General features: G+C 38.8%; 1 protein-coding gene across 1 annotated transcript; it reads left to right on the forward strand.

Moving 5' to 3' along the window:
- The first annotated feature begins 3,558 nt into the window (after positions 1–3,558).
- LOC140235207 (uncharacterized) lies at positions 3,559–26,331 on the forward strand. Its single transcript, XM_072315240.1, has 4 exons — positions 3,559–3,817; positions 23,857–24,071; positions 24,770–25,178; positions 26,075–26,331. Exons 1-4 carry the CDS (start codon positions 3,559–3,561, stop codon positions 26,329–26,331), a joined length of 1,140 nt encoding a protein of 379 aa, XP_072171341.1.
- The last annotated feature ends 216 nt before the right edge of the window (positions 26,332–26,547 follow it).

Raw genomic sequence — 26,547 nt, forward strand, 5'->3', positions numbered from 1 at the left:
AAATGTCGAGATATACTCTTTCTGGTCCACACTATCAGATGGGAAAATTAATTCAACTTTTTCTAGAAGTATAGGATTCATGATAAATTCTTTATTCTAGTAATCCATTGCCCATCCTAACAGAACAAGAAGTTTTGGTCAAAAAATACGAGAAATATCGATGAGGAGTTTGTTTGGTATTGTCATTTTCATCTGTTTTGGATGCTGCAGATTACCATGCTATTCATGGAAACAGGCTGCCAGTTGATTCGATTCAAATTATTCAATCCTTCTGCACCAATGAGTCAAATGTGCCCAAATTTCCCGCACAAACCTATGGACAGGAAATTAATATGACACTCAGGGGGTTGAAAGATAGAAATTAGAGATTAAAAACATTTAACCCGATATGTGCCTTGATTACTAGGGGGGGGGGGGGGAGAGAAAAATTCTCATATCCTAGCGCTGCTGGCATTTGACCAATGAATCAGAAATCTTTTGAACAGTATTGCAATGGTAGGAGTGTTAGTTGGCTTTTTTTTTTTAGCATACGTCAAGAACAGATTTACAAAATTGATAACTTTTGGAGGGAACAGCAGGTTAGTTTTTTTATTGACTCTATGCAGAAATACACACAAAGTTTATTCTGATATTGATAATGATACACGGCGGCTGACGTCTTTCTTGGTTTTGGACAGAGTATCTTCAGCAGAGAGAGAAATTTGTTATTACCAAGGACATCAATTATACTGGCAGAGCTTAAAACTGTAATAAAGCTGCAAGACTGGAAAATGGATAATGATTTCTAAACGATCAGTACTGATTGAACCCTGATTAAGAACTCACTGCATTTCCTTTGCTGTCATGCATCATCTGCTTTTTGTTGGCGATTGCTGTATCTTCGGAGTTCAGATAAAAGTACTTAAAACAGTTCTTTATATTTCTATCATACACATACACAGAGATTTGGCAAACGCCACAGAACAATATAATTGATGCGCCCTAATTTCTGCTTTAGGGAGGACATGATATCAGTCAAACTTTCAGGGAACGTATTATGTCGAGAGACGGGTTATACTTTTCGTCTTGACAAGGTTGCAAGTTCACGTCATTTCTGTACTTTTTAAGGCATGGTTGTAATGTATATTATTAAAGATCGAAGTAAAATGAGTTCTCTTTGGTTGCCATGCATGTACACTGTTCGATCAGTTTGCCGTTGTGGGTAAATTAAGCTGACCTTGGATTGAAAATCTAATAAGGAATACATCTTCTCCTAGTCTTCAAAAGCAAGCATTCTTCGGGGAGACCTACAAAAACGAGACATCATTTCAGCCCTTTTCCCCCGCGATTTTTATATTTCTACCAGAGTTGCCACTTTTGATTTCCCTCCTTTCTATCACAAAATGTCGCCGCGCAGCAATCGAAGTGTGGTGTTCAGTCATGTGTACTGTGTCGCAATGTCTCACATTGGAAACAAGATTCCTATTCAGATGTTTTTTCTGTTCTTTGTATCCTCTCTTTCTCTTGCCTTTCTCTTTCTCTTTCTGTCTTTCTTTTTTTTTTTTTACTTCCTCGGGTTTTTCTTTGATTGACTTCTAACTTACCGTTGAGAATTGACAGTATCGATCTACACACTTGAAAGAAACGCACAGATGAGTAGATCGCAAAGTTTGAAAGGAGCGAGGTTTTTTTGATTAATATTTCTCACTTTGTAAAATTCGCACAATACGCGCGGCATTTTTCTGAAAACCCAGCAGCCCTCAAAGACAACATTTACGTTTTTGCCTCTGCTCCCAGCTGACTCGCTGAAAGTATGAGCGTACAATATCTACGCCACCAAACTCTGACATGAAAAGAAGGGAAGGGAATGCAGCGGAGACTGTGAAAATTTCAAACAAAGGAGTAGAAGCATAACTCAGGCGTTTGGAGACTTCGGGAATGAAAAGGGGCTGAACAATTATACCCGTGTTGTTGTTTGCTTCTTTTGATTTGTTAAGGAAGGAGTGCGAAGATTTGTCAAATTATCCTAATGAATTGGTCGGCGGGTGTACTGTGTTTAAACATACTGGTTGTTAATGCGAAACCCCCCCTAACAACTGGCGTGGGTCGTTTCTTAATCATGGAAAGCCAGTCGTCTGAGTGGAGGCCACACCCCTTTCATCAACTATAAGGTGCATATGTAAATAGTCCCCAAGACACTGTGCCTCTTGTTCCGTGCTTCCCGATACGGTCCTACCGCTATGTGTAAAGAATCAGATCTTTGACAAGGCGAGAAAAGTAAAGGTCCCGCTTGGCCCATCCACTAATTATGATTAGAAAATTTTGCATGGGTGGAGGGAGAAAGAGGAGATGAGGAAGAAAGCAAGGAAATGTGAAAATATGGTAAATTGAAAGCCTGTTTATTGTCTACTGATCGCCCAACCGAAAGAGAAAACTGCGACATTAAGTGCCGCTGCGCACGCGTGTACTGGGGCAGAGGGACCAATAAGTGGTGCAAACATGTCTAGGCTACGGGCATCCATACTCCTGTTCGGGAGGGTTGGGGCACCGAGAGAGAGGTGCCCTAGGGGAATCGCCTCAACAATCAGTTTACACATGTCGCGCGAATGGGATGAAAGGCATAGCGCAGCATCTCGCCGCATCGCACAATGGCGGAGCCTCTGCCAGGGCGCCACGGGGCATTACGTTCTACACGCAGTCATCGGCGGAGACTAGATACGCCCCATTCGTCACGTGACATCCAACTTCGCCGCATCATGGAGCGCCATGGTGTGCATTCACTGACGCCACGCAAAAAAAAAAAAATCACCATCGGGGATATACGCACGCGCAGAGCGCGGCCTCCGCACCCCTAACATACCTCACTTTCTCCTCTTCGCTGTTTGAACTCGTAACGCGCGGAACCCCGTTCTCGCTGTCTTGCTTAAGTGTATTAAATTGTGATTACTCACCGAGGTTCGTCAGGGAAGTGCCTTGGCTGCTAGTCTCAATTCCGATCCTCATCTGACTTCTCGGCGACTATCTCACAGGCGGCTATTACAACTGACAGAAGAAGTTTACACGGAGTCCTTACGCAATATCCATAACGTATGCACTGATTGCAAGATACTCCAACTCGTTTTATCAGGAGCGTTCCTTCAAGTTACATGAATTCCCTTTTCTGTAGGAATCATCATCAGTTGCGAAAAACGAATACATACAATAACGCCAGCTTGACATCTCACTGTGTGTGTGTTCATGAGATGCACTAACTGGCCAATCAAGAGCGGGCTACGTGATTACGTCACGGCCAGGCAGCGTTAAACACCGTCTTCATCTCTCAATTAGATCGACTCGTCTTATCTCGTCTTATCACATCACACTCATCCACTTCTATCTCCTCTGCCGAAATTAACTCCAGATAAACTCCATCAGTTGGGAGAACCCTCCAAGCACGTCCAAAAGAACAGATGCATTAATTGTTATCTCCGCAACATACATTACTTTTCCAAAAGCACACCCCCTGTCGTGAATCCAAATTTTGTCGATATTTGGTCAATATTTTAAAGACAGTTGGTCTTTGGCCGTTCCATTGCTAGCATGATGGATTACTCTTCTTATTTGGGCCAAAATGCCTACGATTCCTGTCTCGGTGGTGTTGAAGGAGCGGGACTGGGAATCCCGACATCTTACGGAGAATTCCCGGGCTCGGTCAGTTCCCAACCCAGCCAGGGCTATCCGTACAGCAGCCTCCGACCGTCGGTGAGCTACGGGACTGGAGCGGGCGGCATGGCGGGAACATGTAACCTGGCTTCGATGATGGAGCATCAACAAATGTCGCAGTGTTCTCCGTATTCCAGCGGTAAGTCCTTTCCACAACAAAATTACACCTTAAACGGAAAAAAGAGCGTGCCTTTTTCCTGGAGGGTGAGGTCTAACTGAATCCCGACTCTCCAATCTCCCCAATTGCGGCTTAAATCGTATCAAGTCATTTTTATATCTCTAAACTCCTTCATTTATAGAATTAAGCGCGGCGCTTGGAGAACCAACTCCCCTATCCCCGGTCCCCTGTAACCTCTAACTAAGTTGATCAGGTCCAAATACAGTTTGCTGCCCGCCAAATTACATAACGACATTTACACCGAAGTTAATTCGATCAATTTTGCCCAGTTTTGTTTTTTGAGCGCTTTAGTGTCGCTGATGATCGTTCATCATGTGATTTGTCTTGTCTTGATTTGATTTGTTGGTAAATTATTGGTAATTTCGTTAACAGCTGGCGTGCGCGTCCAGCAATGACATTAGTTCCGTTTACCAAGTCGGTCTGCCAGCTAATTCGAACATTCTCCCTCTTTGCAGTCACCAAACCAATTTCGATTTTCTATTTGTTTATGTTACGCTTACCTTGCCCATCAAATGTTTTTTTTTCTCCCTTCTGAATCCCGTTCGTGGAGACTGTGTGCATTTCAGAGCTTGTAGTTCAATAAATTTGCGCTGGCAGATATAGTCAGCATGTGACCCTGAGTTTGAGAGCCAAATGATGTCCTTGTGTCATGATGGTGGGAAAGCCAAAATTGAAAATAAAAAAGACTTATTTTAAACACGTTGCTAAGTTAATTAAATCGATTAAAAATTTTCCTTCTCTTTTTCTTAAACATACATGTATTATGCACATACTTACATTCTAATATAATTTATATATATATATATATATATATATATATATATATATATATATATATATATAGTCTGCTTTCTTGCATTTTGACAATGTTAGTAGCAAACTCCCTTGCCTGGTGTATCATACAAGATTAATATTGATTCTAAAGTTCGTTGTCATATCAACGTTTTTTAGAATTGTTTTATAGAATATAGTTCTTTTTCCCCCTTTTTTGCAGGTCAAATCCCCATCCCACTTCTTGTTTTAAATTCAGCATTCGTCTCATTGAGAATCAATATTCATGCATCGTTTGTATAAGTCAATGTGTCAGAAGAAACTGCGCGAAATCTGTATATGCATTTACGACATAAAGATATTAAATGTCAGGCTTACAGCTGGAATTTCATGTTCTCCAGAATTGAATAAGGCACGGGCTCTAGTCATTATCCTTCTCTATACTTTGGAGAGGTGCATACAATGGGAGCCTTTGGGGTTATTTGAACAAGTGGTAGATTCAAACATGAAGCAAATATAGCGCAAGTATAAGAACGTTACCACTCTGTTGACAGTTCGGAAACTAATTTGAAATCCCATGCCAATTCTCTGAAACCATATAATGAGTAATCTCACAAACAGCAGAAATTATGAGAGCTTCTAGGAAGAAAAGGCATAATATGTTGGCTTAAAATGGCTTTTGATGAAAGAAGGAACGGAAATAAAAAAAAGCAGGGAAAATATACGGAAAATATAAAGGTGATGCATCTCCATTTTCACAAAATCGAACGCCAGCAACAAGAACATGTCTTACAATAGCATTATTACCCGTAATAAAATCACCTCTGCAAAGACGTAGCATTTGCATTCCTAATTGATTAGCTAAATTCCGTCCAAATCCAGGCTCGCACGTTCGCCCTCCCTCTAACGTCGACGACGTTTGCCTTTTGAATAAACAGGAACAAAACTTCGACAAGGAAACTCGCACGACTGAATAGCCTTTTTCCTCAACGCGAGGAACATTACATTAGCGAATTGGTAATTCACACAAATTGTATTACTGCATTGTTTACGCCAATGAGGAGGGCTAAACTGAATTTGGCGGGAACAAATTGTCACTATCAAGGCATCGCGAAGTAAAGGAGGGTGCAACAGTTATTAAATAAATCTCAATTGAAGAAATGTTTAGCTCTGCAGTGATGATATAAAATGCACCAGGAGTCCGCTCAAGCAGTTCTTTTTTTTTTTCATCAGTACTTCATGTGTTTTGTTTTTTCATGTTAAGCAAAAGATCTCTTTTTGGCACAAAACAGAAGACAAAAGGGCGACGTTGAACTGTTTCTTTTCAGAATGATTTTCAGAATACATTGTGATAAAATAATAGTCATATATATAATATTCTACAGGAACACGAATTTGAACCTAAAGATAAAGATATATGATTATGTTAGTGATGATTTTCTCCCTTCTCTGTTTGGTCTCTTTTGCGTTTTCGATATTTTGAGGTATATGCATTCAATTCAATTTCAATTTCAATTTGATTTTCGTATTTCTCGATGGAAAATACATAGAACAATTATAACAAAATACGATAATAGGGTCTTGCAATTCTTTAACTCAAAAAGCTTGGTTATGTAACAGACTTTATAATTCATCCTACTTACTTTACTTTACTGAGGTAGCAAACAGGTAGGTATCTGGTTTATTATCCAAACAGATCGTCAGAAATAATCATTATTCTTGTTGAGTGTTCGTCTTTCATTCATCGGACAAAGGACTATCCTTCATTATTTAGTTTCCCTCTTTCCTTTCATTCTATTTCGCCTCACGCACCTCCTTTAACTCGGATGCCAACTTCTTTTCCGCGACATTCCTATTCAATCGGCAATCTTACAATTTAGCAATTTCCCGGCAACTCGACAATTTGGATGTGATTTAAGTACGGTTATCGGTGCCGAACTGGCGTTTGCTCAAGTAATTGCGGAGCATCCCAAACGAATTAAATGCTATTTGAGGACCCATCGTGCTACTTGATAAACAAGAAGTGACTAGCGGTTGATTTGAATCGGATTTCAGCCTTCTCCTGCCTGCAAAATTTGTTTGGAAGTCAACGTCACGAAAGGCGGAGGGAGGAGAAAAAAGAATCAGGGTAAATGTACAAAGACTTGTTGGTAAAATCCTCGCTTAGCTCTTCAATCCCCTTTCTTTATTCAGTCGATTACTGGGAAGGTGCCGGATAGCATGCTCTAGCTGACTTCTCCAGGAGAATATTGCCCGTAGCCATGCATGCTATTTCATCTTTTTTTTTTCCACGTGTGCAATGTCTGTGCCTTTTTTTTTTAATCCAGTCCCCACAAAAAAAAAAAAATGAATAGTGATTAATTAATGTAAAGCGATATGAGTGGCCCGTGCACAGTCCGATCTCGTCTGGAGAATCCGCGGGCTTTTCCGACTCAAATTCCAGCGAAGGAACACGCACCCAATCAACCCCGCGCTTCTCCGCCGATGAGATTTTCTCCTTCCCGCGTTTTTTCCTCCTCCCGTTGATGCCCACCTAACATCTCCTTAGCTACGCATCCTCCTTTTCCCCGCCATCGTCACACAAGGAGGAAAAGTCATCTGCCAAACCCAGGCAAGAGGCTATCCCCTAGGTGTGTGAAGGACCCTATTTCTGATTAAATCAAGTTGCCCATCATCGTCCTGAACATGCACAAAGGTAGCTTGAGCGTTGAGAGGGATCGTAATGAAATTGTCCATCCCATTTTGGAGGGGGTCCAGGTTTTTTGCCATATTTAGTATCATGTTTTGTGTGGAGATTAGCACCATCCTCAGTACTCGATTTTTTCCCCCTTTGCTCTACGCAACCTAAGCACACACTAGGGGATAAAGCTTATATATAGATATGACTGACAGTCGAATTATACATCATTTCCTGAGCTAAAATGTTTTAGAATCACAGGGCTATGTCAGGAAAAACACTATGTCATGTCATGTCATGTCATCTGGACTATCCTACATACGCAACTAGTGGAAACAAGATTTTAAAAAAATGCCGACATGAAAAACGCCTGGAGAGCTTCATTACACGAAATATCAACAGAGCCCTGCTCATTTATGTCTTCTGAAGTATATTTTATTCCGATGTAGTGCAAGAGACATCTTCAAAAGAAAAAAAAAAGATAGTGTTCTACTTCATTTTCACCGGCTAACTCTAATTCACTATTTAAACACACGAAAAGCAAGAACTCAATTTCGACATTAGGTACGCGGAAATGTAAAAAAGATTTAAAAAGTACACACACACACATCGTCATATTAAGATGCCTTCCTGTCAATAAGAGTAACATGATTTCCCCATAAAAATACTGAAATTAATGTCATCCCTCAAATATCTTTTTTTTTTCAAGTTGAAAGAGACGGTCGGTTTTTCTTATCTGAAGCATCAATTTTGATGTGTTCATGCCCGTAAAGTTCAGTGGCAGTCCATGCTCCAGTTAGCTTTGATAAAAGAGTGGCATCATAATATAAACAAAATGGTAGATTTATTCATTAAAGGAGACACTAAAGTGGAGTTGTGATATTGACGTATCACAGGCTTTTTCGAAACGACGTAATATGCAAATGAATTGATAATGGTGCTGCATAATTTCACAAGTTTCCAAAAAATCTCTCTCATACAGGATTTCATCAGATTTACTTTCTTTAATTGGAATCAGAAATCAAGATTTGGGATTGAATTCTTCATATCTAATTATTGCCATTCTTTGAATAATCTATATAGGAAAGATTTGTTCCCTTGGGATGAAATAAAACTTCAATCTCACAATACAATAGGAGGATTACACATAGTTCCTATTTATAGATAATTGATAGTCAGCTTTCAGGATACCTGCGTCTATTTGTGAACATTTTTATAATAATGAGAGTTCAATAAGTTGATCAAGTTAACAATCTCAATGAGATAATTGATATTGCCTCCATCCCAACTACACCTCAGTCAATTTTGATTGTGAAAAATAGAACAAAACATACTGCAAAAAGTGACTGCACTGTTGTTGGTGTTAGTGTCGTTTTATTGTTACGGGGTGTATGACGTCTGGACATGATATTCATGTCAATCTGTAGATTTTGACAAATTCTGTAAATAGAAAAACACTACCAAGGAAGAAAGTATAGTTGTCAATCATTATTCCACTAGAAGATTTATTTCGCTATAAAAGAGCACAACAGCATATAAAAGTTGTGAAAAGGACATGATCATTAACATTGAAAATTGCAGAATGAAATATATAATTAATGTCACGCTCAACATAAAGGATGCTGCTTCATAATATATCCGATTGATTAAAATCTGCTGTAGTAAAGACTTTAATTTTCTTCATGACAAGGTAATAGAAAAAGTCAGGTTCACTAGGACCAAGACCTATTATTGTTGATTTTCCTTCCGTTGTTGGATATGTATGGGTTTTTTTTTTCTATCATATATCATCACCCAATCTGTTGGTTGGGTATATTTTCTTTTTGTCACTGTTGTGTTTTGTCTGCAGTGTGCCTTTTTTTTTTCATTGTTAAAGCCCGCCGATCAATGAATAGAATCCCACCAGTAATCCCCCAGTATGAGAAATTACCTCCTCCCGCTTAAAGTACAACCAATCGCTGGTACAATAATCATCGACTGCGCTTTCCAATCCGCCCGACTTGTACAGAAATCATTTCGAGGACACGGCAGGTCAATTATGGAAATGTACCCGTATTGTTTAAGAGATTGCTGATAAAGAGACATAAGAGGAGGGGGTGAAAATAGACCGGTCATAATCCGCTTTAAGGACGCTCCCAGCTACTATGAATTGATTTCGCCATTATTCGTCGCGTTCCGCCCGCCGTGGCGCACAGACAGCACCCGCTAAATCCCCCCAAACAGAAAGGGCAGTAGCGGATGCCAACTTTGGCGCGCCGTTCCGCATTCTCGCACGCGACAGAAGTGCAGAAATGCTCCATATGGGCAGATTTTGAAAGCCACAGCGCTCTCGCCGTTCTCTCGTGCCCGTGCCACCCGCCTAGATCCTTATCGGTCCCCCGCTTGTCAACCGATGCGTATTCGCAGAGTGCCATTTATACAGACAGCCTTTGACATGATACCGACTGTGTGAAGTGAAAGGAGTGAACGTTCAATTGAGAGCGCCATAAAATGACGATATCATATTCATTAGGGTCAGGCCTGACAAATGATGATGGATCGCGTAAGAGAGCGATCCAGTAAAGCCAAAAAATCATTATTATGTGGCGTGTAAAAAAGCCGGCCCAGCTAGCAGATAACCGTTGAATCACGAACGTTACCTTTCTTTCCTGTATCTTATGAAAAGCTTAAAACATCGATGCATTTGTCTGCAGGAAACCAGATAGCAATAATTGGCGAAATCCACGTTCCCTGAAGCGGCATAGGGACTACGTAACGCTTCGACGCTGTATCACTGTAAGATATCTCCTAACATCGAATCGTTATCTAAAAATAATACAAATATTGATATGCCGTATCAATCTCAGGTAAATAGTTTCCACAAAAATAGAATAAAAATTGTTGTCATTTTTGTTGCATCTCGTCTATAATAATTCATTGAATGACATGCAATATCTCCTTTCAATTTCCTCAAGATTGCAACAATCAAAATGAAATGGATCATTTCCTCTCCTATTCAGTTCACTTGCCACAAAATATGCCTTAAACACAAAAGTAAAGAGATGAGAAAAAACCCACCTATTTCACATTTACATATTGATACATACAAGATTCAGGAAAATCTCAATTTGAAGTAGCCCTTATTAAGAGTTTGTCATCCTTAAATGCTGCTAGATATGTGACCAGTTGACATACACATGTCTCTATGGCACGCAAAAAAGACTGTGATCAACCTCCTATTAAACAGTTGTTATGTACGCATTTTCTGTCTCCGATCAGTTCAAATACTTGGTACGCTATCAGTTCCTGATTCATATGATTTCTTGAGTCCTGCCACCCTTGACGGGTGTATCTTCAGCCGCATCATGCATAGTTATTGTATTCATCTAGTAATTATGTGCGTAGTTTTATGCGAATTTCTATCCCTGTGTTAGGGAATAACTGTACACGTTTTAAATCGATGTGAATTGGTCGTTCTATTGATATAAACACAACGATGTCTATCTATTCAGAATGAAATCGAAACCGTGTAATAGTGTTACCGCAAAGTTACTTTGTGAGCAAAAAAACCAAGCCAATCCAGTAAATGAATAACACTTAAACCATTACAAAATCGTTTGAAGACAATAAGCTGTAGGGAAAATTATTGAAATTGATCCAGACGTGTATAAGGTGACATAATTTTGTTACATTAGAAGTATTGCACCTACAAAGACAGTTTTGATTACAGTATCATAATGGCTGGGATTTTTTTTTTACATCATCTGTTATAATGTTTTGGTAGGAATAAGTAAGAATCTCCCATAAAGTGAGACATATTCTGGATTCTCCGTTGCAGGATTGCTGGAATAAACTGAAAGGTCGGACTGTGACATTCCGTATGTTTAACGTTCTCCACATCAATGCCATCTAAAAACAAAATGATTATGGCTGGTGTGTGTGCATGTGTGTGCATGTGTACTTTGGCATTTTTTTGTTGTTGATACAGTCATATATTATGTAGAATTGGAATAAAGTCCATTGATTGAACACACACAATACAAACCGTTTTTCAAAGAGAAGAGTAAAACATTCTATATAGAATTTATTTTTTTTTCTAGCCGGATGCTTTTCGTCGTAATCTGTATATCTCCTTACTATCTCCTGGCTTTTAGCATATCCCTGGCTTTTGCAATTAAAGATATGCCGTGAAGTACTCCCAAAACTTTAGCTACTAAAAATTTGATATTTATTCAGGAAATCAAACTGAGTAAATATCTTAATAGTATATGTGAACGGTGATATCAATATATATACGGCCAACAAATATGACTGCTTTCAAATTGTTGAAATGTATTCGTTATTATTCAAATCTTCTTGTTTTTGTTGAAATGTAATCATTTTTGGTTCTCGAAAACGTTGATGATATTATCTGACAATGAATAAAGAATAACACACGAAAAGCGTTTAAACAGGGAGGTTAACCCTTTCAGTGCCAATAAGTCAAATGTACACAAATGTCACACACAAACCTATGGAGAGGAAATCAATGTGGCATTCAGAGGGTTAAACATTCGTCGCTATTGTTGGAAAAGCAACGAGATTTCAAGGAAGAAAATATAGTATTGATTCAAATCAAATTCAAACAGGTAATTTTGGACGGTGTAAGAAACCATTTTTTAAATGAGGCCATTTATAAATAATCTACGAGATATTTCATTACTTATCCATTTATGGCAATATTTATCCGCAATAAATCACGTTATCGGAGTAAATTTAATGTCAATTACATATTTTCAGACTTTTGATTCAAGAAACAAACATTTTGACATCATAGTTTTTGTGTTTATGTGACGTAATCATTTTTTATCTTGTAGTTTTACCCATAGTGTATTTAACCAATTCGTTCCTAATTCTACTGTCATATATCACGTTGATGTTCTATATAGTTTACAGTTTCTAATGGCTACGCTGGATAAGATATTTCTCTAGTTTAGATTATAATCAAATTCAGTAAGCAACTACGCTATTATATACGTTTCCTGACTGGTGAGGTATCAAATTATAATTTGACTTATTTTCGTTCTTACATCTGCTGGTGGACAGTTTGCAAAGAAGAAGAAGAAGAATCACATGATTACAATTCAATTCTGTGTCAAAGCTTTACTTAAAGTTGTACCTACTCAAAGTTGACCGATCAAGATGGCTGCCGTACAAAATGACAAGACTTAAACTTAGTACTTATCTTTTTATGTTTTTGTATGTATGTATCTTTTTATGTTTTATCAGTTAATCTCATGGATCTCTTGCACAGATGGATCCGTTACATATGCGATACAAACAATTAACGTATAAACCAAATTCACTAGAAGATTCCAATACATTAAGAAACAACACAGAATGAAACACCGTTAAGTAAGTTAAGCAACATTTGCACCGGTTGTCATTGTATCATACTTTCTCGTTGACGTAAAAAGAATCGATTCGGACGAGAATCACGATCGTTTTCTCGATATACACAGGGGGAAGAAACGTTGGAAAGAAAGTATAATTTCTCAAATGACATCTTTCATTCTTGTAAATCACATGTGAGCATTAAAAAGACCTCAAGTTCATCTTTTTATTGCTGCATGCCCTCTCCTTTGCAAGACGTCGAAAGATCACGCGCTATCAGCGAGCTAGCATTACTCCAAATAATTAATCAAGTCTCTCCCCGCTAGTCGAAAGAAAAATAAATCACTGTGATTGTTTGAGCGATGCGGAGTTCACTCTGTTCAAATTAGGAGATGTTTAAATGTTGACATTTGGACGTCTATATTCCAGTGATCGTCTCTATGTGTAGCGGGGGCCCCAGTGTTTGCTTGTCTTCGCACGAGAAAATGGCAATATCATTGGGCGATGAAGTAAGGAGGTAAGGGGGGAAAGGATGGTTGTTCCACGACGAGATTGAGCGATGCGGGTCGATACCAACATATGGCCGGGGTTCCCCCGCCGCGACAGACGGCGAGAGGTTGCGCCTCCGCCTTTACACGGGTATACGGGGAAAAGGGGAAGACAGAAAAGCGCGGGAAATGAAGGAAGGAGACAACGAAGGAGATAGAAACTTAAAGAGCACAGGAAAAGAGATATAGAAGAAGAGAAAAGATATATTATATATGGAGAAATGATAAAGGGTCGTATATAGAGTGAGAGAGAAAGGGAGAGGGAGAGTAGCGGGCAGACAGGCAGAGCGTAAAGAAAATAAAAATCAATCAATCAATGAATTAATAAGGATCTCGGTCCGTGGCGTGGATGGGACGATGTGGAGGGGAGTTAGAAAATCGTCCTTTTCTTGTACTCTATAAAGTCAGAGTGGCTCATACATGTAGGTGTACTATAGGGCATGTGTTTATGAAGTGTGTGTGTGCGTGTGTGTGTGTGTGTGTGTGTGTGCGTGTGTGTATGTGAGTGAGTGTATCTGCGTCTGTGTATATAAGTATGTGAAAGGAAGATGGGGTTTTACATTGACTTCTGTTTCGGGAAAATAGGTGGGAGGTTTCTATTACTGTGTAATTATGATGTAAAATTATTTGATATTACTTTACCATTTTACTTATAAATTCTGCCTGGCAAGACAGGGAGAATAATAGCAGCTTTTGGAATGAAAAATAAATCCATTTTTATAGATATAAAAACTATATTTCAAGAGGTATTTTTTTTTAATAAAATGAAGTTATTTTAGAAAAGATTTTATAGAGTGGATCATCTGTTTTCTATTTTCCAATCTAGTTTTTTTTTTCATTTGTGCTTTGTCTCTGTGTTACAATTTTTCTTATCTATGTTATGCTGAATCAAATGTGTTTTGTGTTTACCCATGTACACATGTCTGAAAGGTCAAATAAATAAATAAATAAATAAATAAGTAAATAAATAAATAAATAAATATAAATAACAATAATGATAAAAATAATAATGATAATAATAACAATGATAATAATTTGGAAAGAGGTAAGAAAGAATATGTTATATGTTAACTGCTTAAGATCATCAATGAAATTATTCAGCATTTCTTTTTTTTTAGTATCTAAGTTGAAGAATGTTAATAGACTTCATTTTCAGATAAATTCAAATACGTTGAGAAAATACGTGCATTTTATCTTCAAAATTATGAGCAAGCACAGTGCGCACCATTTATCCCTAGGTATTATACTGCTGAATTATCTACCGTTTAAGATAGACGGAAACGTATACATCTTATCAAGGATCTTCTTCACGATGATTTTTGATGGTTCCATGACATTTGCTCATGTGACAATTGCTCCCATTGAATATCTATACAAGCTAAGCCAAACATAAATTCTACCCGCAAACATAGCCATATAGCCCTAATCCCAATCCTCACATCAAACTAAAGCCCTTTCACAACCCTAACGAGGCTAACTATAACAAGTCCTTGGATAAGATAAGACCGGAGCCATTGTACAGTTGCAGAAGCAAATGTCGTGACACCCTTTTTTGATATCGATAGAGGAACATGTTTGAAAGCGAATTATAATCCGACAAGGAATTTGTTGTTGTTGTTTATCATTCTGTATATTCGGAAGAAATGAATGTTTCTCCCTATAGCAGCACTGAAAATATTTTCTTGTTCCACTTTTATTTTTGTTATTCTAAGTTTAGTAAGTATTTGTAAGGGTTTCTTTTTTTTTCTGAGCAATTGTTAAATGTGTGTCACTTTCCATGAGCTCCGTGGATTTGGGAATCTACAAGGTTAATGAAAACAGTAACTGCCGCTGATGATCACCGAAGTCAGGCGTATCGAATTCATCATTTGATTGATTTACGTCTCTCCGACACACTTGTAGCCGTCCTTTTGTCATCCCTTTCTCCTCGCATGAAGGAGGGGAAAGAGCGGCGGTGAAAACTGACAGGCGGAGTTTATTTTGTTTCGCGCGAGGAAAATTCAGACCCATAGGCCAGTAATCTAACCACGTTCCCGTGGCTATAGTGGGTGAGTAAACGACACGGAAAGTGGAACAGGATAAGATAAATTAAACGCCTCATCAAGTGAAATAAAAAAGATTGCTGAAACATCTCGCTGAAATCGTATCCGTTCCGAGTTTCATGTTGTTTCTCTTTAAGTCAGGCGCTATAGCTCATGAGCTTCTGGGTCGGTGGGAACGTTTCGGGGCGCACACCCGTCAAACATTACAGCGTGAGCATAGAGAATGTAACAACAGAGTGACGCAGACGGGCCTACGAAGAACAAGCCAAGTCTTTGCAAAAACTTTTTTTTTTCAGTCTTCCCTTTTCCCCCATCGGAATACCTGGAAGTAAAATCACAACCACATCAATTGGCGTGTTTCCCCCTAATGTGCAAGAACTCTAATTTCAGGTCAGCAGGCGGGAAGGAAAGAGGGAGGGAGTGAGGGAGGGAGGGAGGATTGGAAGGAAGGAACGGATTGGAAGATGGGGAAGAAAATAAAAGAAAGAGAAAGGGGGAAAAGGAGCCAATTTGTTTTTAATGTCCCTGGAAGTATTGCCCCCCTGGTTATGTTGCCTTTGTTGGTGCGGTTGACGCTCATCATTTCGTCTCCAGTTTGTTTTCGCGCTGATTGGTAAAGGGATGAGGGGTTTGCTGAGACAATCTATAGAGAGTTTCATGTATCGGTCTCCAGCCGGTTGCAAGTCAATAGTGGTTAGGGGTGATTTTCTCGATCAAACCAGAGCCACACAACAAACAATTCCGGCGAAACGGAAACAGCGACAAAAACTCTTAGGATTTGGGCTTTCAATCTCAATCCCATTTTTCTCCTTCCTCTTTTCTTCTTCTTCTTGTCCTCTTGAAATCGAATTTTGAAGATTGTTGGGACTCTAAACATCTTGAATTAGGGGTGACAGCTTAGATATTATCGTATTGTCTGTTGGACTATCTTGTCTCTGAATAAATGTTTTACCAGAGATAGCTGTTTCAAAGCTGCGCTTCGCCATGAATCTCCAGTCTTTTCATTTCCTACACTAAATATCTTTCATTTTTACAAACACCAAAAGCCAACGTTGAAACTATAAATCTAGCTCAAGGTGGAAATCAAGAATAAGAAGCTTGAAAATATTGATCAACTTCCAGACCAAGCTGTGTTGTCTGTTCAGAAATACCACCTAGCGCAGACAGAGTGGTTATTTTGTTTTACACTTCTTCTTAAGTACAGATTGTGTTGCACAGTAAAACTTGGCAAACATAGTAGAAGGGAGGTCACTAAGAATAAGAAGTCTGAAATGATCCTACAATTGCCATTCCCATGTTATAAACATTGGCAGTTTTTAAGTGATACGCAGTCGGAGTTTGGCGGCAGCACATGCAGCCAGTATAGACAACGTTGCGCACCGGGGCGATCCTGGCGATGGGTCACATGCAAGGACGATGGAGAACAGATGCAGCAGAGGTAACCTACTCCCGTGGTTGAATTTCGAGGCCCGTAGGCGCTCCAGGATTATGATACCATATTCTCTCCATGGAAAGAAAAACTGACTGAGAAAAGACTCAAAACTATGGAAATAGTATGAAACTATGGAAATGGCTGCGTTAGGACCCAGCACGAGGAATATCCATACATTTGGGGTAGAGGGAGAGATAAAGAAAGAAAGAGAGAAGAAGAGATATAAGAGAGAGAGAGAGAGAGAGAGGGGGGGGGGAGAGTTATCGATGATATCGTGGACGAAGGAATTTATACCGGTTTTCTTCTATGCCAGCTGAGAGGGCTATTCGGCCTGGGGCTACATTGCTCATCGTATCGCCTTGTACCAACAAGGGATTCGACAATCACTTGATTACTCGACTACTGCTTCAGCAAGCCAACAATGAAAGGAACAGTTGAGATATAAGAATATTTCCTGTTAACCGTGATGAAAAAGATGAACTAGAGTTGATGATATTTTTTCAAAAAAACCGTTTAAATTAACGAGTAACTGAACACGGCATTGATTGGTGCGAGTTCGAATTGCGTTGGTTTATTTCAGCAGTACTGATATAGTCTAGATTTGATAAGGAATATAAGGTTTCATAATAGTGTTTTTGACGAAGGCAAGAATTCAACCATTCTCAGTCTCTTACTCTGTCATATATCTCAATATACCAATCTATCTCTCTATTTACTTATGCTTAGTTTTATTCTATTTTGTTTCTTTCGCCTAAAATATTGCAAAGACTGTCGTTAAAACAAGTATAAGGTGCACAACGTATCAAGTGGCAATATGGAATTAAGACCTAGGTCTCGAGAGAAAAATCAAATATCCAACGATGATGATGATTATGACTGGGAACCCTAAATTCATTTAAAAATCTAATCTGACACCTGTATTCAAATCCCCATTGTCATCGCTAAGTGGCGTAATACGAGAAACAAAATTCATAACATGCATCAAAGGTTGACTAAGCTGGGAAAGAAGATACTAGTAAACGAGAAGAGATATATGGGGGGATGGTAGAGAGGAAAGTGAAAGAGAAAGAAGGAAAAATGTTAAAAGATAAGAAAAATAAAAACTAATGATGTGTTTACCTCGGCGATTGTTTCTATACGTCTCGCTTTGTATTGCAAGGCATATTCTTTTTCTTCTGAGGTGTTGTTAAGTAATGAATTTGTACCGCTTCGAGCAGCCTATATATAGACCTTATTACAAGAATAAAAGTCTTCTTGAAAGATATATTTTTATTTCTGTATAGTTTCATCGCTAATCGGGAGTACATCCACCAAACTTGATATCATTTTGAAAAAATATATCCCTCCCAAGATGGACTTTTTTGTCTTCTAGTTCTCGCGACACATTAACATGTTTGTAACACGAAAGGATATTCAAAATACAAGCACACATATACCCATTTTGGTAGGACTTCAATACTAATTAACTTCCGGTTCAGTACGTATCAGAAAGGAAGTGCATTTCGTCTGCTGTCTGACTTCGAGAAAAGGGTAAAACCGATAGCCTACTGTGTGTTTCGTGGTTTGTTTTTAGGCTTACCTTGTGCTCCTCCTGTGCTTATTGCTAGAAATGACAACACATTAGCCAAAATTAGGGAACTATCAAGTTGATAATACTAGTGACCTGTCATGAAGAGTTTTTACGGGAAATTTTGCAAGCAGAATATAGACATAAATCGGCGCTGACTGCTCCATTGTTATAACTCTTCATTTTTTATATCTGTTGCAAAGTGCTTTGATCTACGTATCTTGACAGTGCTGGTTGTCAGAATGCATAAGATTGTGGAACAAATTTAGAATGATAAAAATCAATTTCAAGATTCCTATTTTTTTCCAATACAGAGGAAGGGAAAGATTGTGGAACAAATTTAGAATGATAAAAATCAATTTCAAGATTCCTATTTTTTTCCAATACAGAGGAAGGGATAATGAAAAAAAAAAAAAAAAACTGTTCATAGCCTTTCCCTTGCAAATTGTTTTGTTATCGTCTGCATAGTGTTTTAGCAAGTTATCATGGTGTCGATACCCTGCTATTAATGTTCCATGAGCGCATTTAAAACGAGTCATAATTCCAGTCATTATCACCATCTGCTAACTGACGCGTCAATGTTCATCCAGATTATGAAACAGTAATCGATTCAAACCAACATACTATCGCTGAAGTCCCGCGTGTGTGGCCGCAGACGGCTGCTGTCGCAGTTTGTGTGTTAAAGAAGGTAATCTTTTGATCCCATACTCCGGCGCGAAGTCATTAAGCGCGAGACTGAACAAATTTGGCACTCAGCTTGGTATCGATTTATCGATGAAGCGGATCATTATTCGGCTGGGATTTTATTTGTCTCCTTTTGTTTTGTCACACGCTTGGCTTTTGTTTTCCGTATCGACCAACTTCGTTGGAACTCTGGACACAAAGCATCCTGACAGCTTTGTTTTCAGCGCGCATATGAAATGATATTCATACTTTGAATAAACACCAATGTTAGAATTGTTCTAGTTGTAGGTTCACAATCAATAACGACATTTTATGGAATAGGTGGTCGCAGACGCGTAAAGACGTGTATTAATGACATGTTATTGCACAAAAAAAAAACTAAACACCCAAAACAACAGCACTATTTACCACAACCCCGATTAACACAGGCCCGTGGCTGTATTGTATTTGATTTCGTCAGAGTATTTTATTTTCTAATTTCATGTCATCTCCCTATATAGCTGTGATTCCGCTAGTAACCCCATTTTCTCTTTGCTTAAATTCTCTACCGCCAATATCTCAGTAAGTTCGTAAACATCTTCAATGCCATAACGATAACACAATCATAAGTCCTTAGCTGTCAACATAATTATTAAGAAGTGTCCTTGATAATATCATGAACCACTTTTACTTTTACTTATAATCGTGTGTTTGTTTGTTTGTTTGTTTGTTTGTTTTACCAACATTAGCACGAATAAGCATTAAAAACAAAGCCAAATTATTAGCGATGACAACGATTATGATGATTACTTGACAAATAAATATAAAAACTACAACCGTTCAGAGTTACATCTCCAATTATATGATAATAAAGATTACGATTGTGATGTCAGTTATGGTTAAAACAAACATAATCGTACTTAACAGTCACCGTATTTACTTTTCTTGCAAAACTCTAATTTCGTTCTTTTTATATGGCTGCAAAGTGTAAAACCTTTCTGAAGGTGTTATTTACAATATAGCAAATTTATTACCTTCAATCTCATGACTTTGGAATCTTAAAGATGAAGAATTATCGTCATATCTTAAGAAGTGCAATCATTTGGCAACACAATTAGACCACGTTACCGCCTCCTAATTGCCATGACAAGATGCAGTTTGTTGGAGGAAGGGCAATTTGGAACGTTACACTAATCAGAATCAAAATTTTATGGATTGGAGCGAGTTTCTTGGAGCATTCTTGCACACATGCGATCGCCATGGTTACACGTGAAAGCCTTTCGGATTTCTGTCCGGCGGAAATAATTAAGTTAAAGTCTGAATAATATCTAATTTTATTTTCGGCCGAACAAGCCAAATTATGAAGGAAACACTAGCTCCGTTAAGGCTGGGGGAAATCACCTCTTTCGCACAAGGGCAGAAACGTCTGGACAACCACGCATGCATTATGCATGCATTTGGCGCCTAAGAGTGTATATTATGTACATGTATGTACGATTGTGTGTGTGCCTGTGTAAAAAAACAAGGACTTCACAGCATTTAAATCACTACAGTAAAAATTGCTAACAATAGTCTCATGAATGTTTATGAGTTCATACAATATAGTGCACTTCAGTTGTATTTGAAGAAAAAAAAAAGATCATCTCGCCGGCATGTTATGAAGCCAGGCTTCTTACGCAATGATTTTCCTTATTGTCCTCCTTTTTTGTGCATGAATCACACATTACATTGGAAACTGACGGTTTTTGAAATTACGCATTATTTTCACACCAGAGGAGCTCCTCTCAGGGAACGAATTTAAAAGAATGATAACTTTTTTTTCGCCATATCTGTCGCTACTGAAAATAAAGTAGGGCCTATCCTTGCACGTACCTTAATTCTTCTACGCAAATAGGCAAACTTCCCCAGAAAATGGCAATAAAATTATATATAATTGTCAATTACTACATGTGCAACAATTCAAATACACAGGGATTACGTCAAAAGTCACTGCAAAGTTTCTTTCGGGTTTGTACAAATATTTGTTGTGATGTTATGTTATATTATGTTATGATATGTTATGATATGTTATGTTATGTTATGTTATGTTATGCTATGTTATGTTATGTTATGTTATGTTATGTATGTTATGTTATGTTATGTTATGTTAATGTGATAATGTTACAAAATGTTATTACTTCCAAAACAACACACACACACGGATACAAGCATAGTGTATCGTGTTATCATGTATGACGTAATAAATATACGTATATCATACCATGTTTACTTTTATTGAAATAAGAAAACAAAAACAACTGTCAAGAACACTTTTAGAACTTAATATTCCCTACTTCAAATCATCCATGAACGTACATTCTCGTCATTATGAATACAGAAACCCGTAATCGTAATTAGCAGCAAGAGTACTTCACACCATGTGTACGCGACAATCACTCCGGCTGAAGTATGACGCTGACTAGAAGTATATTATAACATCATGTCATTCAAAATGATACTGCATAAGTTCTACATAGCATTACTAGTACAAATGTACTTAAGCTGCCCTTACACACTGCTCTCTGCACGCTCGCATAGATGCACGCATGAATTCACGGTATCAAAGAAATCGCCACCAAACTTTCCGAACGCGTGGAGCGTGCGCCAAATGCTGCCGAGAAACCTTGCGAATCACCCCTTCAGTCGAGAACCATTACATTGGAAAAAAACCGCAACATTATAAGACAGCTAGCCAACGGGCTTCTCTGTGTAAAACTGCATGGCAATGGTACAACTTATGTAATTGGAAGGACAACTATACAAGAATCATTAAGTGTATTATACAGAATGTCATAACTTTGTAATTATCAATCTTATTTAATGCAGCTTGCTGATTGTCTCAACGGGACTTCACCTGTGAAGCGATAAAGCAGTGTTATGCGCGTGGCACCACTAGTGAGACCTATGAAATATGAGAAGACTTTTGCCACTTTGTGAGGTCTACGGACACGTGACTGAATGCAGTTATGAGACGTTGGGCAGAAGCAGATAATGTCAAGGGTCTCCCATCTCATCACGTTAGGCTGACAAGGAGGAAACTCTCAATTTTACCACAACAAACACGAGATCGCAGTTGCAATGTAGGCCTTATGTGTTAGCTAGGTTAGCACGGTTGAGGGCGCTTTGCTGATACGCGATTGTTTCTGTTATATTGCTTCGTTTTAAAATGGGAAATTTGTTACTTCCACCTTTCTTCACTATATCACTTCTATAACATCATAAATGTGGGTATAATAGTTTAAGTGCCAACCACAATAGTGATTTCTGTGATGAATGGCGTGAGTGATAATGTATTATTTTTTTTTGTGATTTTTTTTTTTAAGAAGAGACCATCATTTTTCAAGGATGTATCATAACTTTTGCGTTATTTCTGAATCACAGAAATATATAGTACGACTCACGCGCAAAAGCACATATAAAGCAGTCTACAAGACAGTAGGAAGAGATCTTATCTGCTTGAAAGCATTTTAATACAACTGCCAAACATATTCATATATCTCTCTCTCTATCTTTATCTCTTTCGTTCTTTCTTTCTCTTCCCTTTGTTGCTCATTCCTTTAGCCATGCTGTACCCCCCCCAAAAAAAAAAAAAATCTTCACGAGCAGTTTAATTTCAAAAACTGACAGCAGACTTCCCACAGTGAATTTGACAAGATTTACCACGGCTACACAAATCCTCGTGTTTAACATTCTCTTCCACACTTACGGATGAAGAGAGTGGTGTAAGGAGGAAGGGGGGGGGGGGGTTAATACCAAACAGGTATAAGAAAAACCAACAGAGTGGTAACACGCTTGCATAATGTACATTAACTATGCACAGACTATGGTGTGCGCGTGTAAATGCATGCGAAGATCCCCTTCTGAGCAGCCCGGCTCGTGAGCTCGAGAAGTTGGGGCGGCCTTCGGAAGGCACGTTCGCCTCACCCGTAATCGACGAATACGACTTAGGATCACGCGCTGCGTAGATAGTGCAATCAGGCGAGATGAAATACAATGTATGATTTCCTTCCTCTCCGCAATGATTGTGATATACGAGGAAAAACTTCATCCAAAATAGAAACACAGGCACATTGCTCTACATCAGTATGATACTCGCAGAGAGAGATGGAGAGCGAGCGAGAGTAATTCTTACATAGCCACAGTCATGCACTGTGTTATGCGCTGTTATTGTTGTCGTTTGTTTCAGGGGTGCGTATATTTACTGGCTTTCATCGCAAAGCTAATATACATGCGAGATAGCTTCGATTCTCGTTCAAAATGCCAGCATGTAAGCTAATAATTGTGTCACCTCATTAAACGATTCCTTCGAGTTCATTAAAACATGTATGAATTACTGATACGTTTCGTTTTAAAAGTGCCTGTGAATCACGAAACTCAATGCAATCTCTTGAATGACGCTTTCACGTGGTCGTGAACCGTATGTTGTTTTTTTTTTTTCTACATTAATTCTTACAGAACAGAACTGAAAACAGGATTCAATGAATGACGTATCATGGCAATTTCCGTTTAATATTTTCGGAATTCTTGCATTTGTTGGTCTCTATCAAGAAGGTTTTGATAATCTATAGTATTCAACAAAACGAAAATGATGCAAGGAAGTTTCAAAAACATTCTTATTTCTGTTTCACTTCGTCTCTGCTGATATTGTGATCATCTAGAAAATAAATTAAAATTCCCTTTGATATAAATTGACAAAATGACAGTCATGTCTAGTTTTCATTCAAACCTGAAACAAAAAATCAGGGGAATATTTTTTTGTATTTCATTATGTTTTCCTGAAGTAACAGATGTATGATAAGAATCTTAAATTTACACAGAAATTTTAAAACACGGTATGAGCAGGCAAATATTTATGATTAGATCATCATTAACGATCGCCTCTTTTTATTCCTCTATCCATCTTCAGCCGCTGGAATGCCGTACATGCACCGCATTCTGCACGAAGGCTCGGCCGCGTCCAACGGCCTGCACGAGAAGCGCAAGCAGCGTCGGATCCGCACGACTTTCACCAGCGCCCAGTTGAAGGAGCTTGAAAAGGCCTTCCAGGAAACACATTACCCTGACATTTACAAGAGGGAGGAACTAGCCCTTAAGACGGACCTCACTGAGGCCAGGGTCCAGGTACGAAACCCTCTTTTTTATATATATCGGTATACTCGGGTTTTTTTTTTTTTTTTAAGTATTATCAAGGAGTTACTACCTGGTAACTCCTTGGTATTATTTATACATGTATATCTATTGCAAATTGGTACATCTACTTGTATAAAATGTATGCTAATGTCGTGTGAATACATGTGCAAGGTTGGATGAAAGGTAAAAGAATTCTCAATGATTTGAAAAAGACATGTGGACATTCGTCATATTCGGGAATTCGATCTTTTCGATTATTTTTTTCAAACAAGTTAGGCATGACTTTTAAGCAGATGACTGTAATACGAATAGAGAAAACAACATTAAACTGGACACTTTTTATGTGGAAACAGATTTGGCAATATAGTTTAGTATGCAAAACAAGAAATTAGGCTTTATCATCAAACCCTGGCCAGGCTTGTTAAAGATGCAAAGAAACAGGGTTATTAAGACTTAGATTATTACTATGTTCGCCCATGTTATCTCATTGCGGCTGTTTTTCAGCCCTGATCACAAAAAGGCTGACAAACAAGACTATCGAATTCTTTGAATAATAATCATTATTGACATTGATTTATGAAAATAACCCTTTCGCTATCAACAGGATGATTATAGTGACGTGTTACAAACAAACAAACAACCAAACATCACCTTAAACGTTTGAAATGTATTTGTGCCATTATGTTTAGGTGTGGTTTCAAAATCGGAGGGCAAAGTTCAGGAAAACCGAACGCGCCAACGCCGCCGCAAATTCGTCAACCAATAATAATAACAACAACAGCACGAACAACAACAATAACAATACTGGCAACAACAGCAACACAAGCAACAGCAGCAGCAACAGCAGCCCCGCCAACGCCAGCGGTGGTGCCAACACCGGAAGTGCTACCACTAATGGGACTTCCGGTTCGACCGGCCAGCACGGAGCAGTCGGTCAGCTGCAGAACTCCCAGGGTGGAGTCGCCCCGGGACAGCCCAAGGTGGCGAGCGGTGCCGCGTCGCCGGTGAAGAAGAAGACTCTGAAAGCGGAAGACCTGTCCCCAGTGGCGCCCACGACGGGTAGCTCGGGAACAAACGTCAGTTCTTCTGCCTCTTCAGGTGAGAACCGACAACCTATTCTCAAATCTCTCCCTCCTCCCCCTCCTCTTTCCCCCACCCCCTCCCCTATTGCCGCCCCCTCACATTCCTATAGCCGGCAACAAACAAAGTAAAGAAGAGGGGTACAATATCATCTTTAAAATTGACATCGCTACCTACCACAATGGTGTATGAAAAAAAGAAATGTACAATGTACTTGCCAATGTTTTCTGGATGTTGTGCAATGTTTAGTGTTCGTTATTATGTTCTTACTATTTTATATTGGTTACTTCATTTTCATCAATTTCCTAAATTGTCTAAAATGACAATGAATGACATCATTATCGTACAGATCTTGTTTGTGAAAATCTTTCTCCACGCTTTACTCATAAAAATCATAAAATTCTAAAGAATTATTGAATAATTTCAAATGATTGCCCATTCAGTACTGTGTACTATACAGAAGAAGACGGTTCTTGAATATATAAGGCTGCAGATTAAAAAGAAATAATTGGCCGACATTGGAAAAAAGTTCTAAGAAATTACATCGAATGACAAAAGTCTAAAGGTTTACACGTTCTTTCAATCTAACGTATACTTTATTCTCAATGAATGACGATATCTCTGATACAATCATTACATCGTCTGGCTATAACATGATTTCAATGAAGAAAACAGAAAACTACACATGAGAACGATTCTTTATACATGTATCTTACGAATCCCTTTCTATTCAAACGAGTGTACATAAGAAATGAAGACGCTTTTTAGTGATAACGCCGTGACATCGGATACCGAGTGCCAATACGCAATTATGCAGTATTCACAGAGCAAATTGAAACACGTCTGAAGCAACAACAAAGAAAACTTAATAGACTAATCTCCGTTTTTCCTGTCCTTTTCGATTCCTCCGACAGTATCGCACACCTCATCTACGGGCCCTACAGTATCCAGTCACCCGACCCACTCTCAGCTCACCAGTGGCGGCTCGTGGGCTGCCACAAACTGCGGCTCCGCCACCCCGCACCCGGCGCTGCACAGTCCCTACTCCACGATATTCCCGTCTGCCTCCGCGCTGCAGCACGCCGCTACGGCGCCAATGGGACACGGTCAAATCAAGACATCCCACGCCAAAGCTGCGTCGCATTCGAGTCTATTTTCGTTGAATTATTAAAGAAGCACACTGTATTAATTTATTCCAGCAGTAGGAGAGAGAATGTTATTACCAGTTAGCGCAGAGGCTGAATTTATAGTGCTGTTCTTCATCAGACGAACTGTGACATAAGTTTGATGTGCGTGTTGTCATTTTGTTTTTTCACTTGCATGGATAACCAACAGAGGAGTAAGCAGCATAGCTCAGCATATTCGTGGACTATGAAACAAACTTCGA

Source organism: Diadema setosum, chromosome 11, assembly GCF_964275005.1.
Source record: "Diadema setosum chromosome 11, eeDiaSeto1, whole genome shotgun sequence".
In the NCBI taxonomy this organism is placed as follows: Eukaryota; Metazoa; Echinodermata; class Echinoidea; order Diadematoida; family Diadematidae; genus Diadema; species Diadema setosum.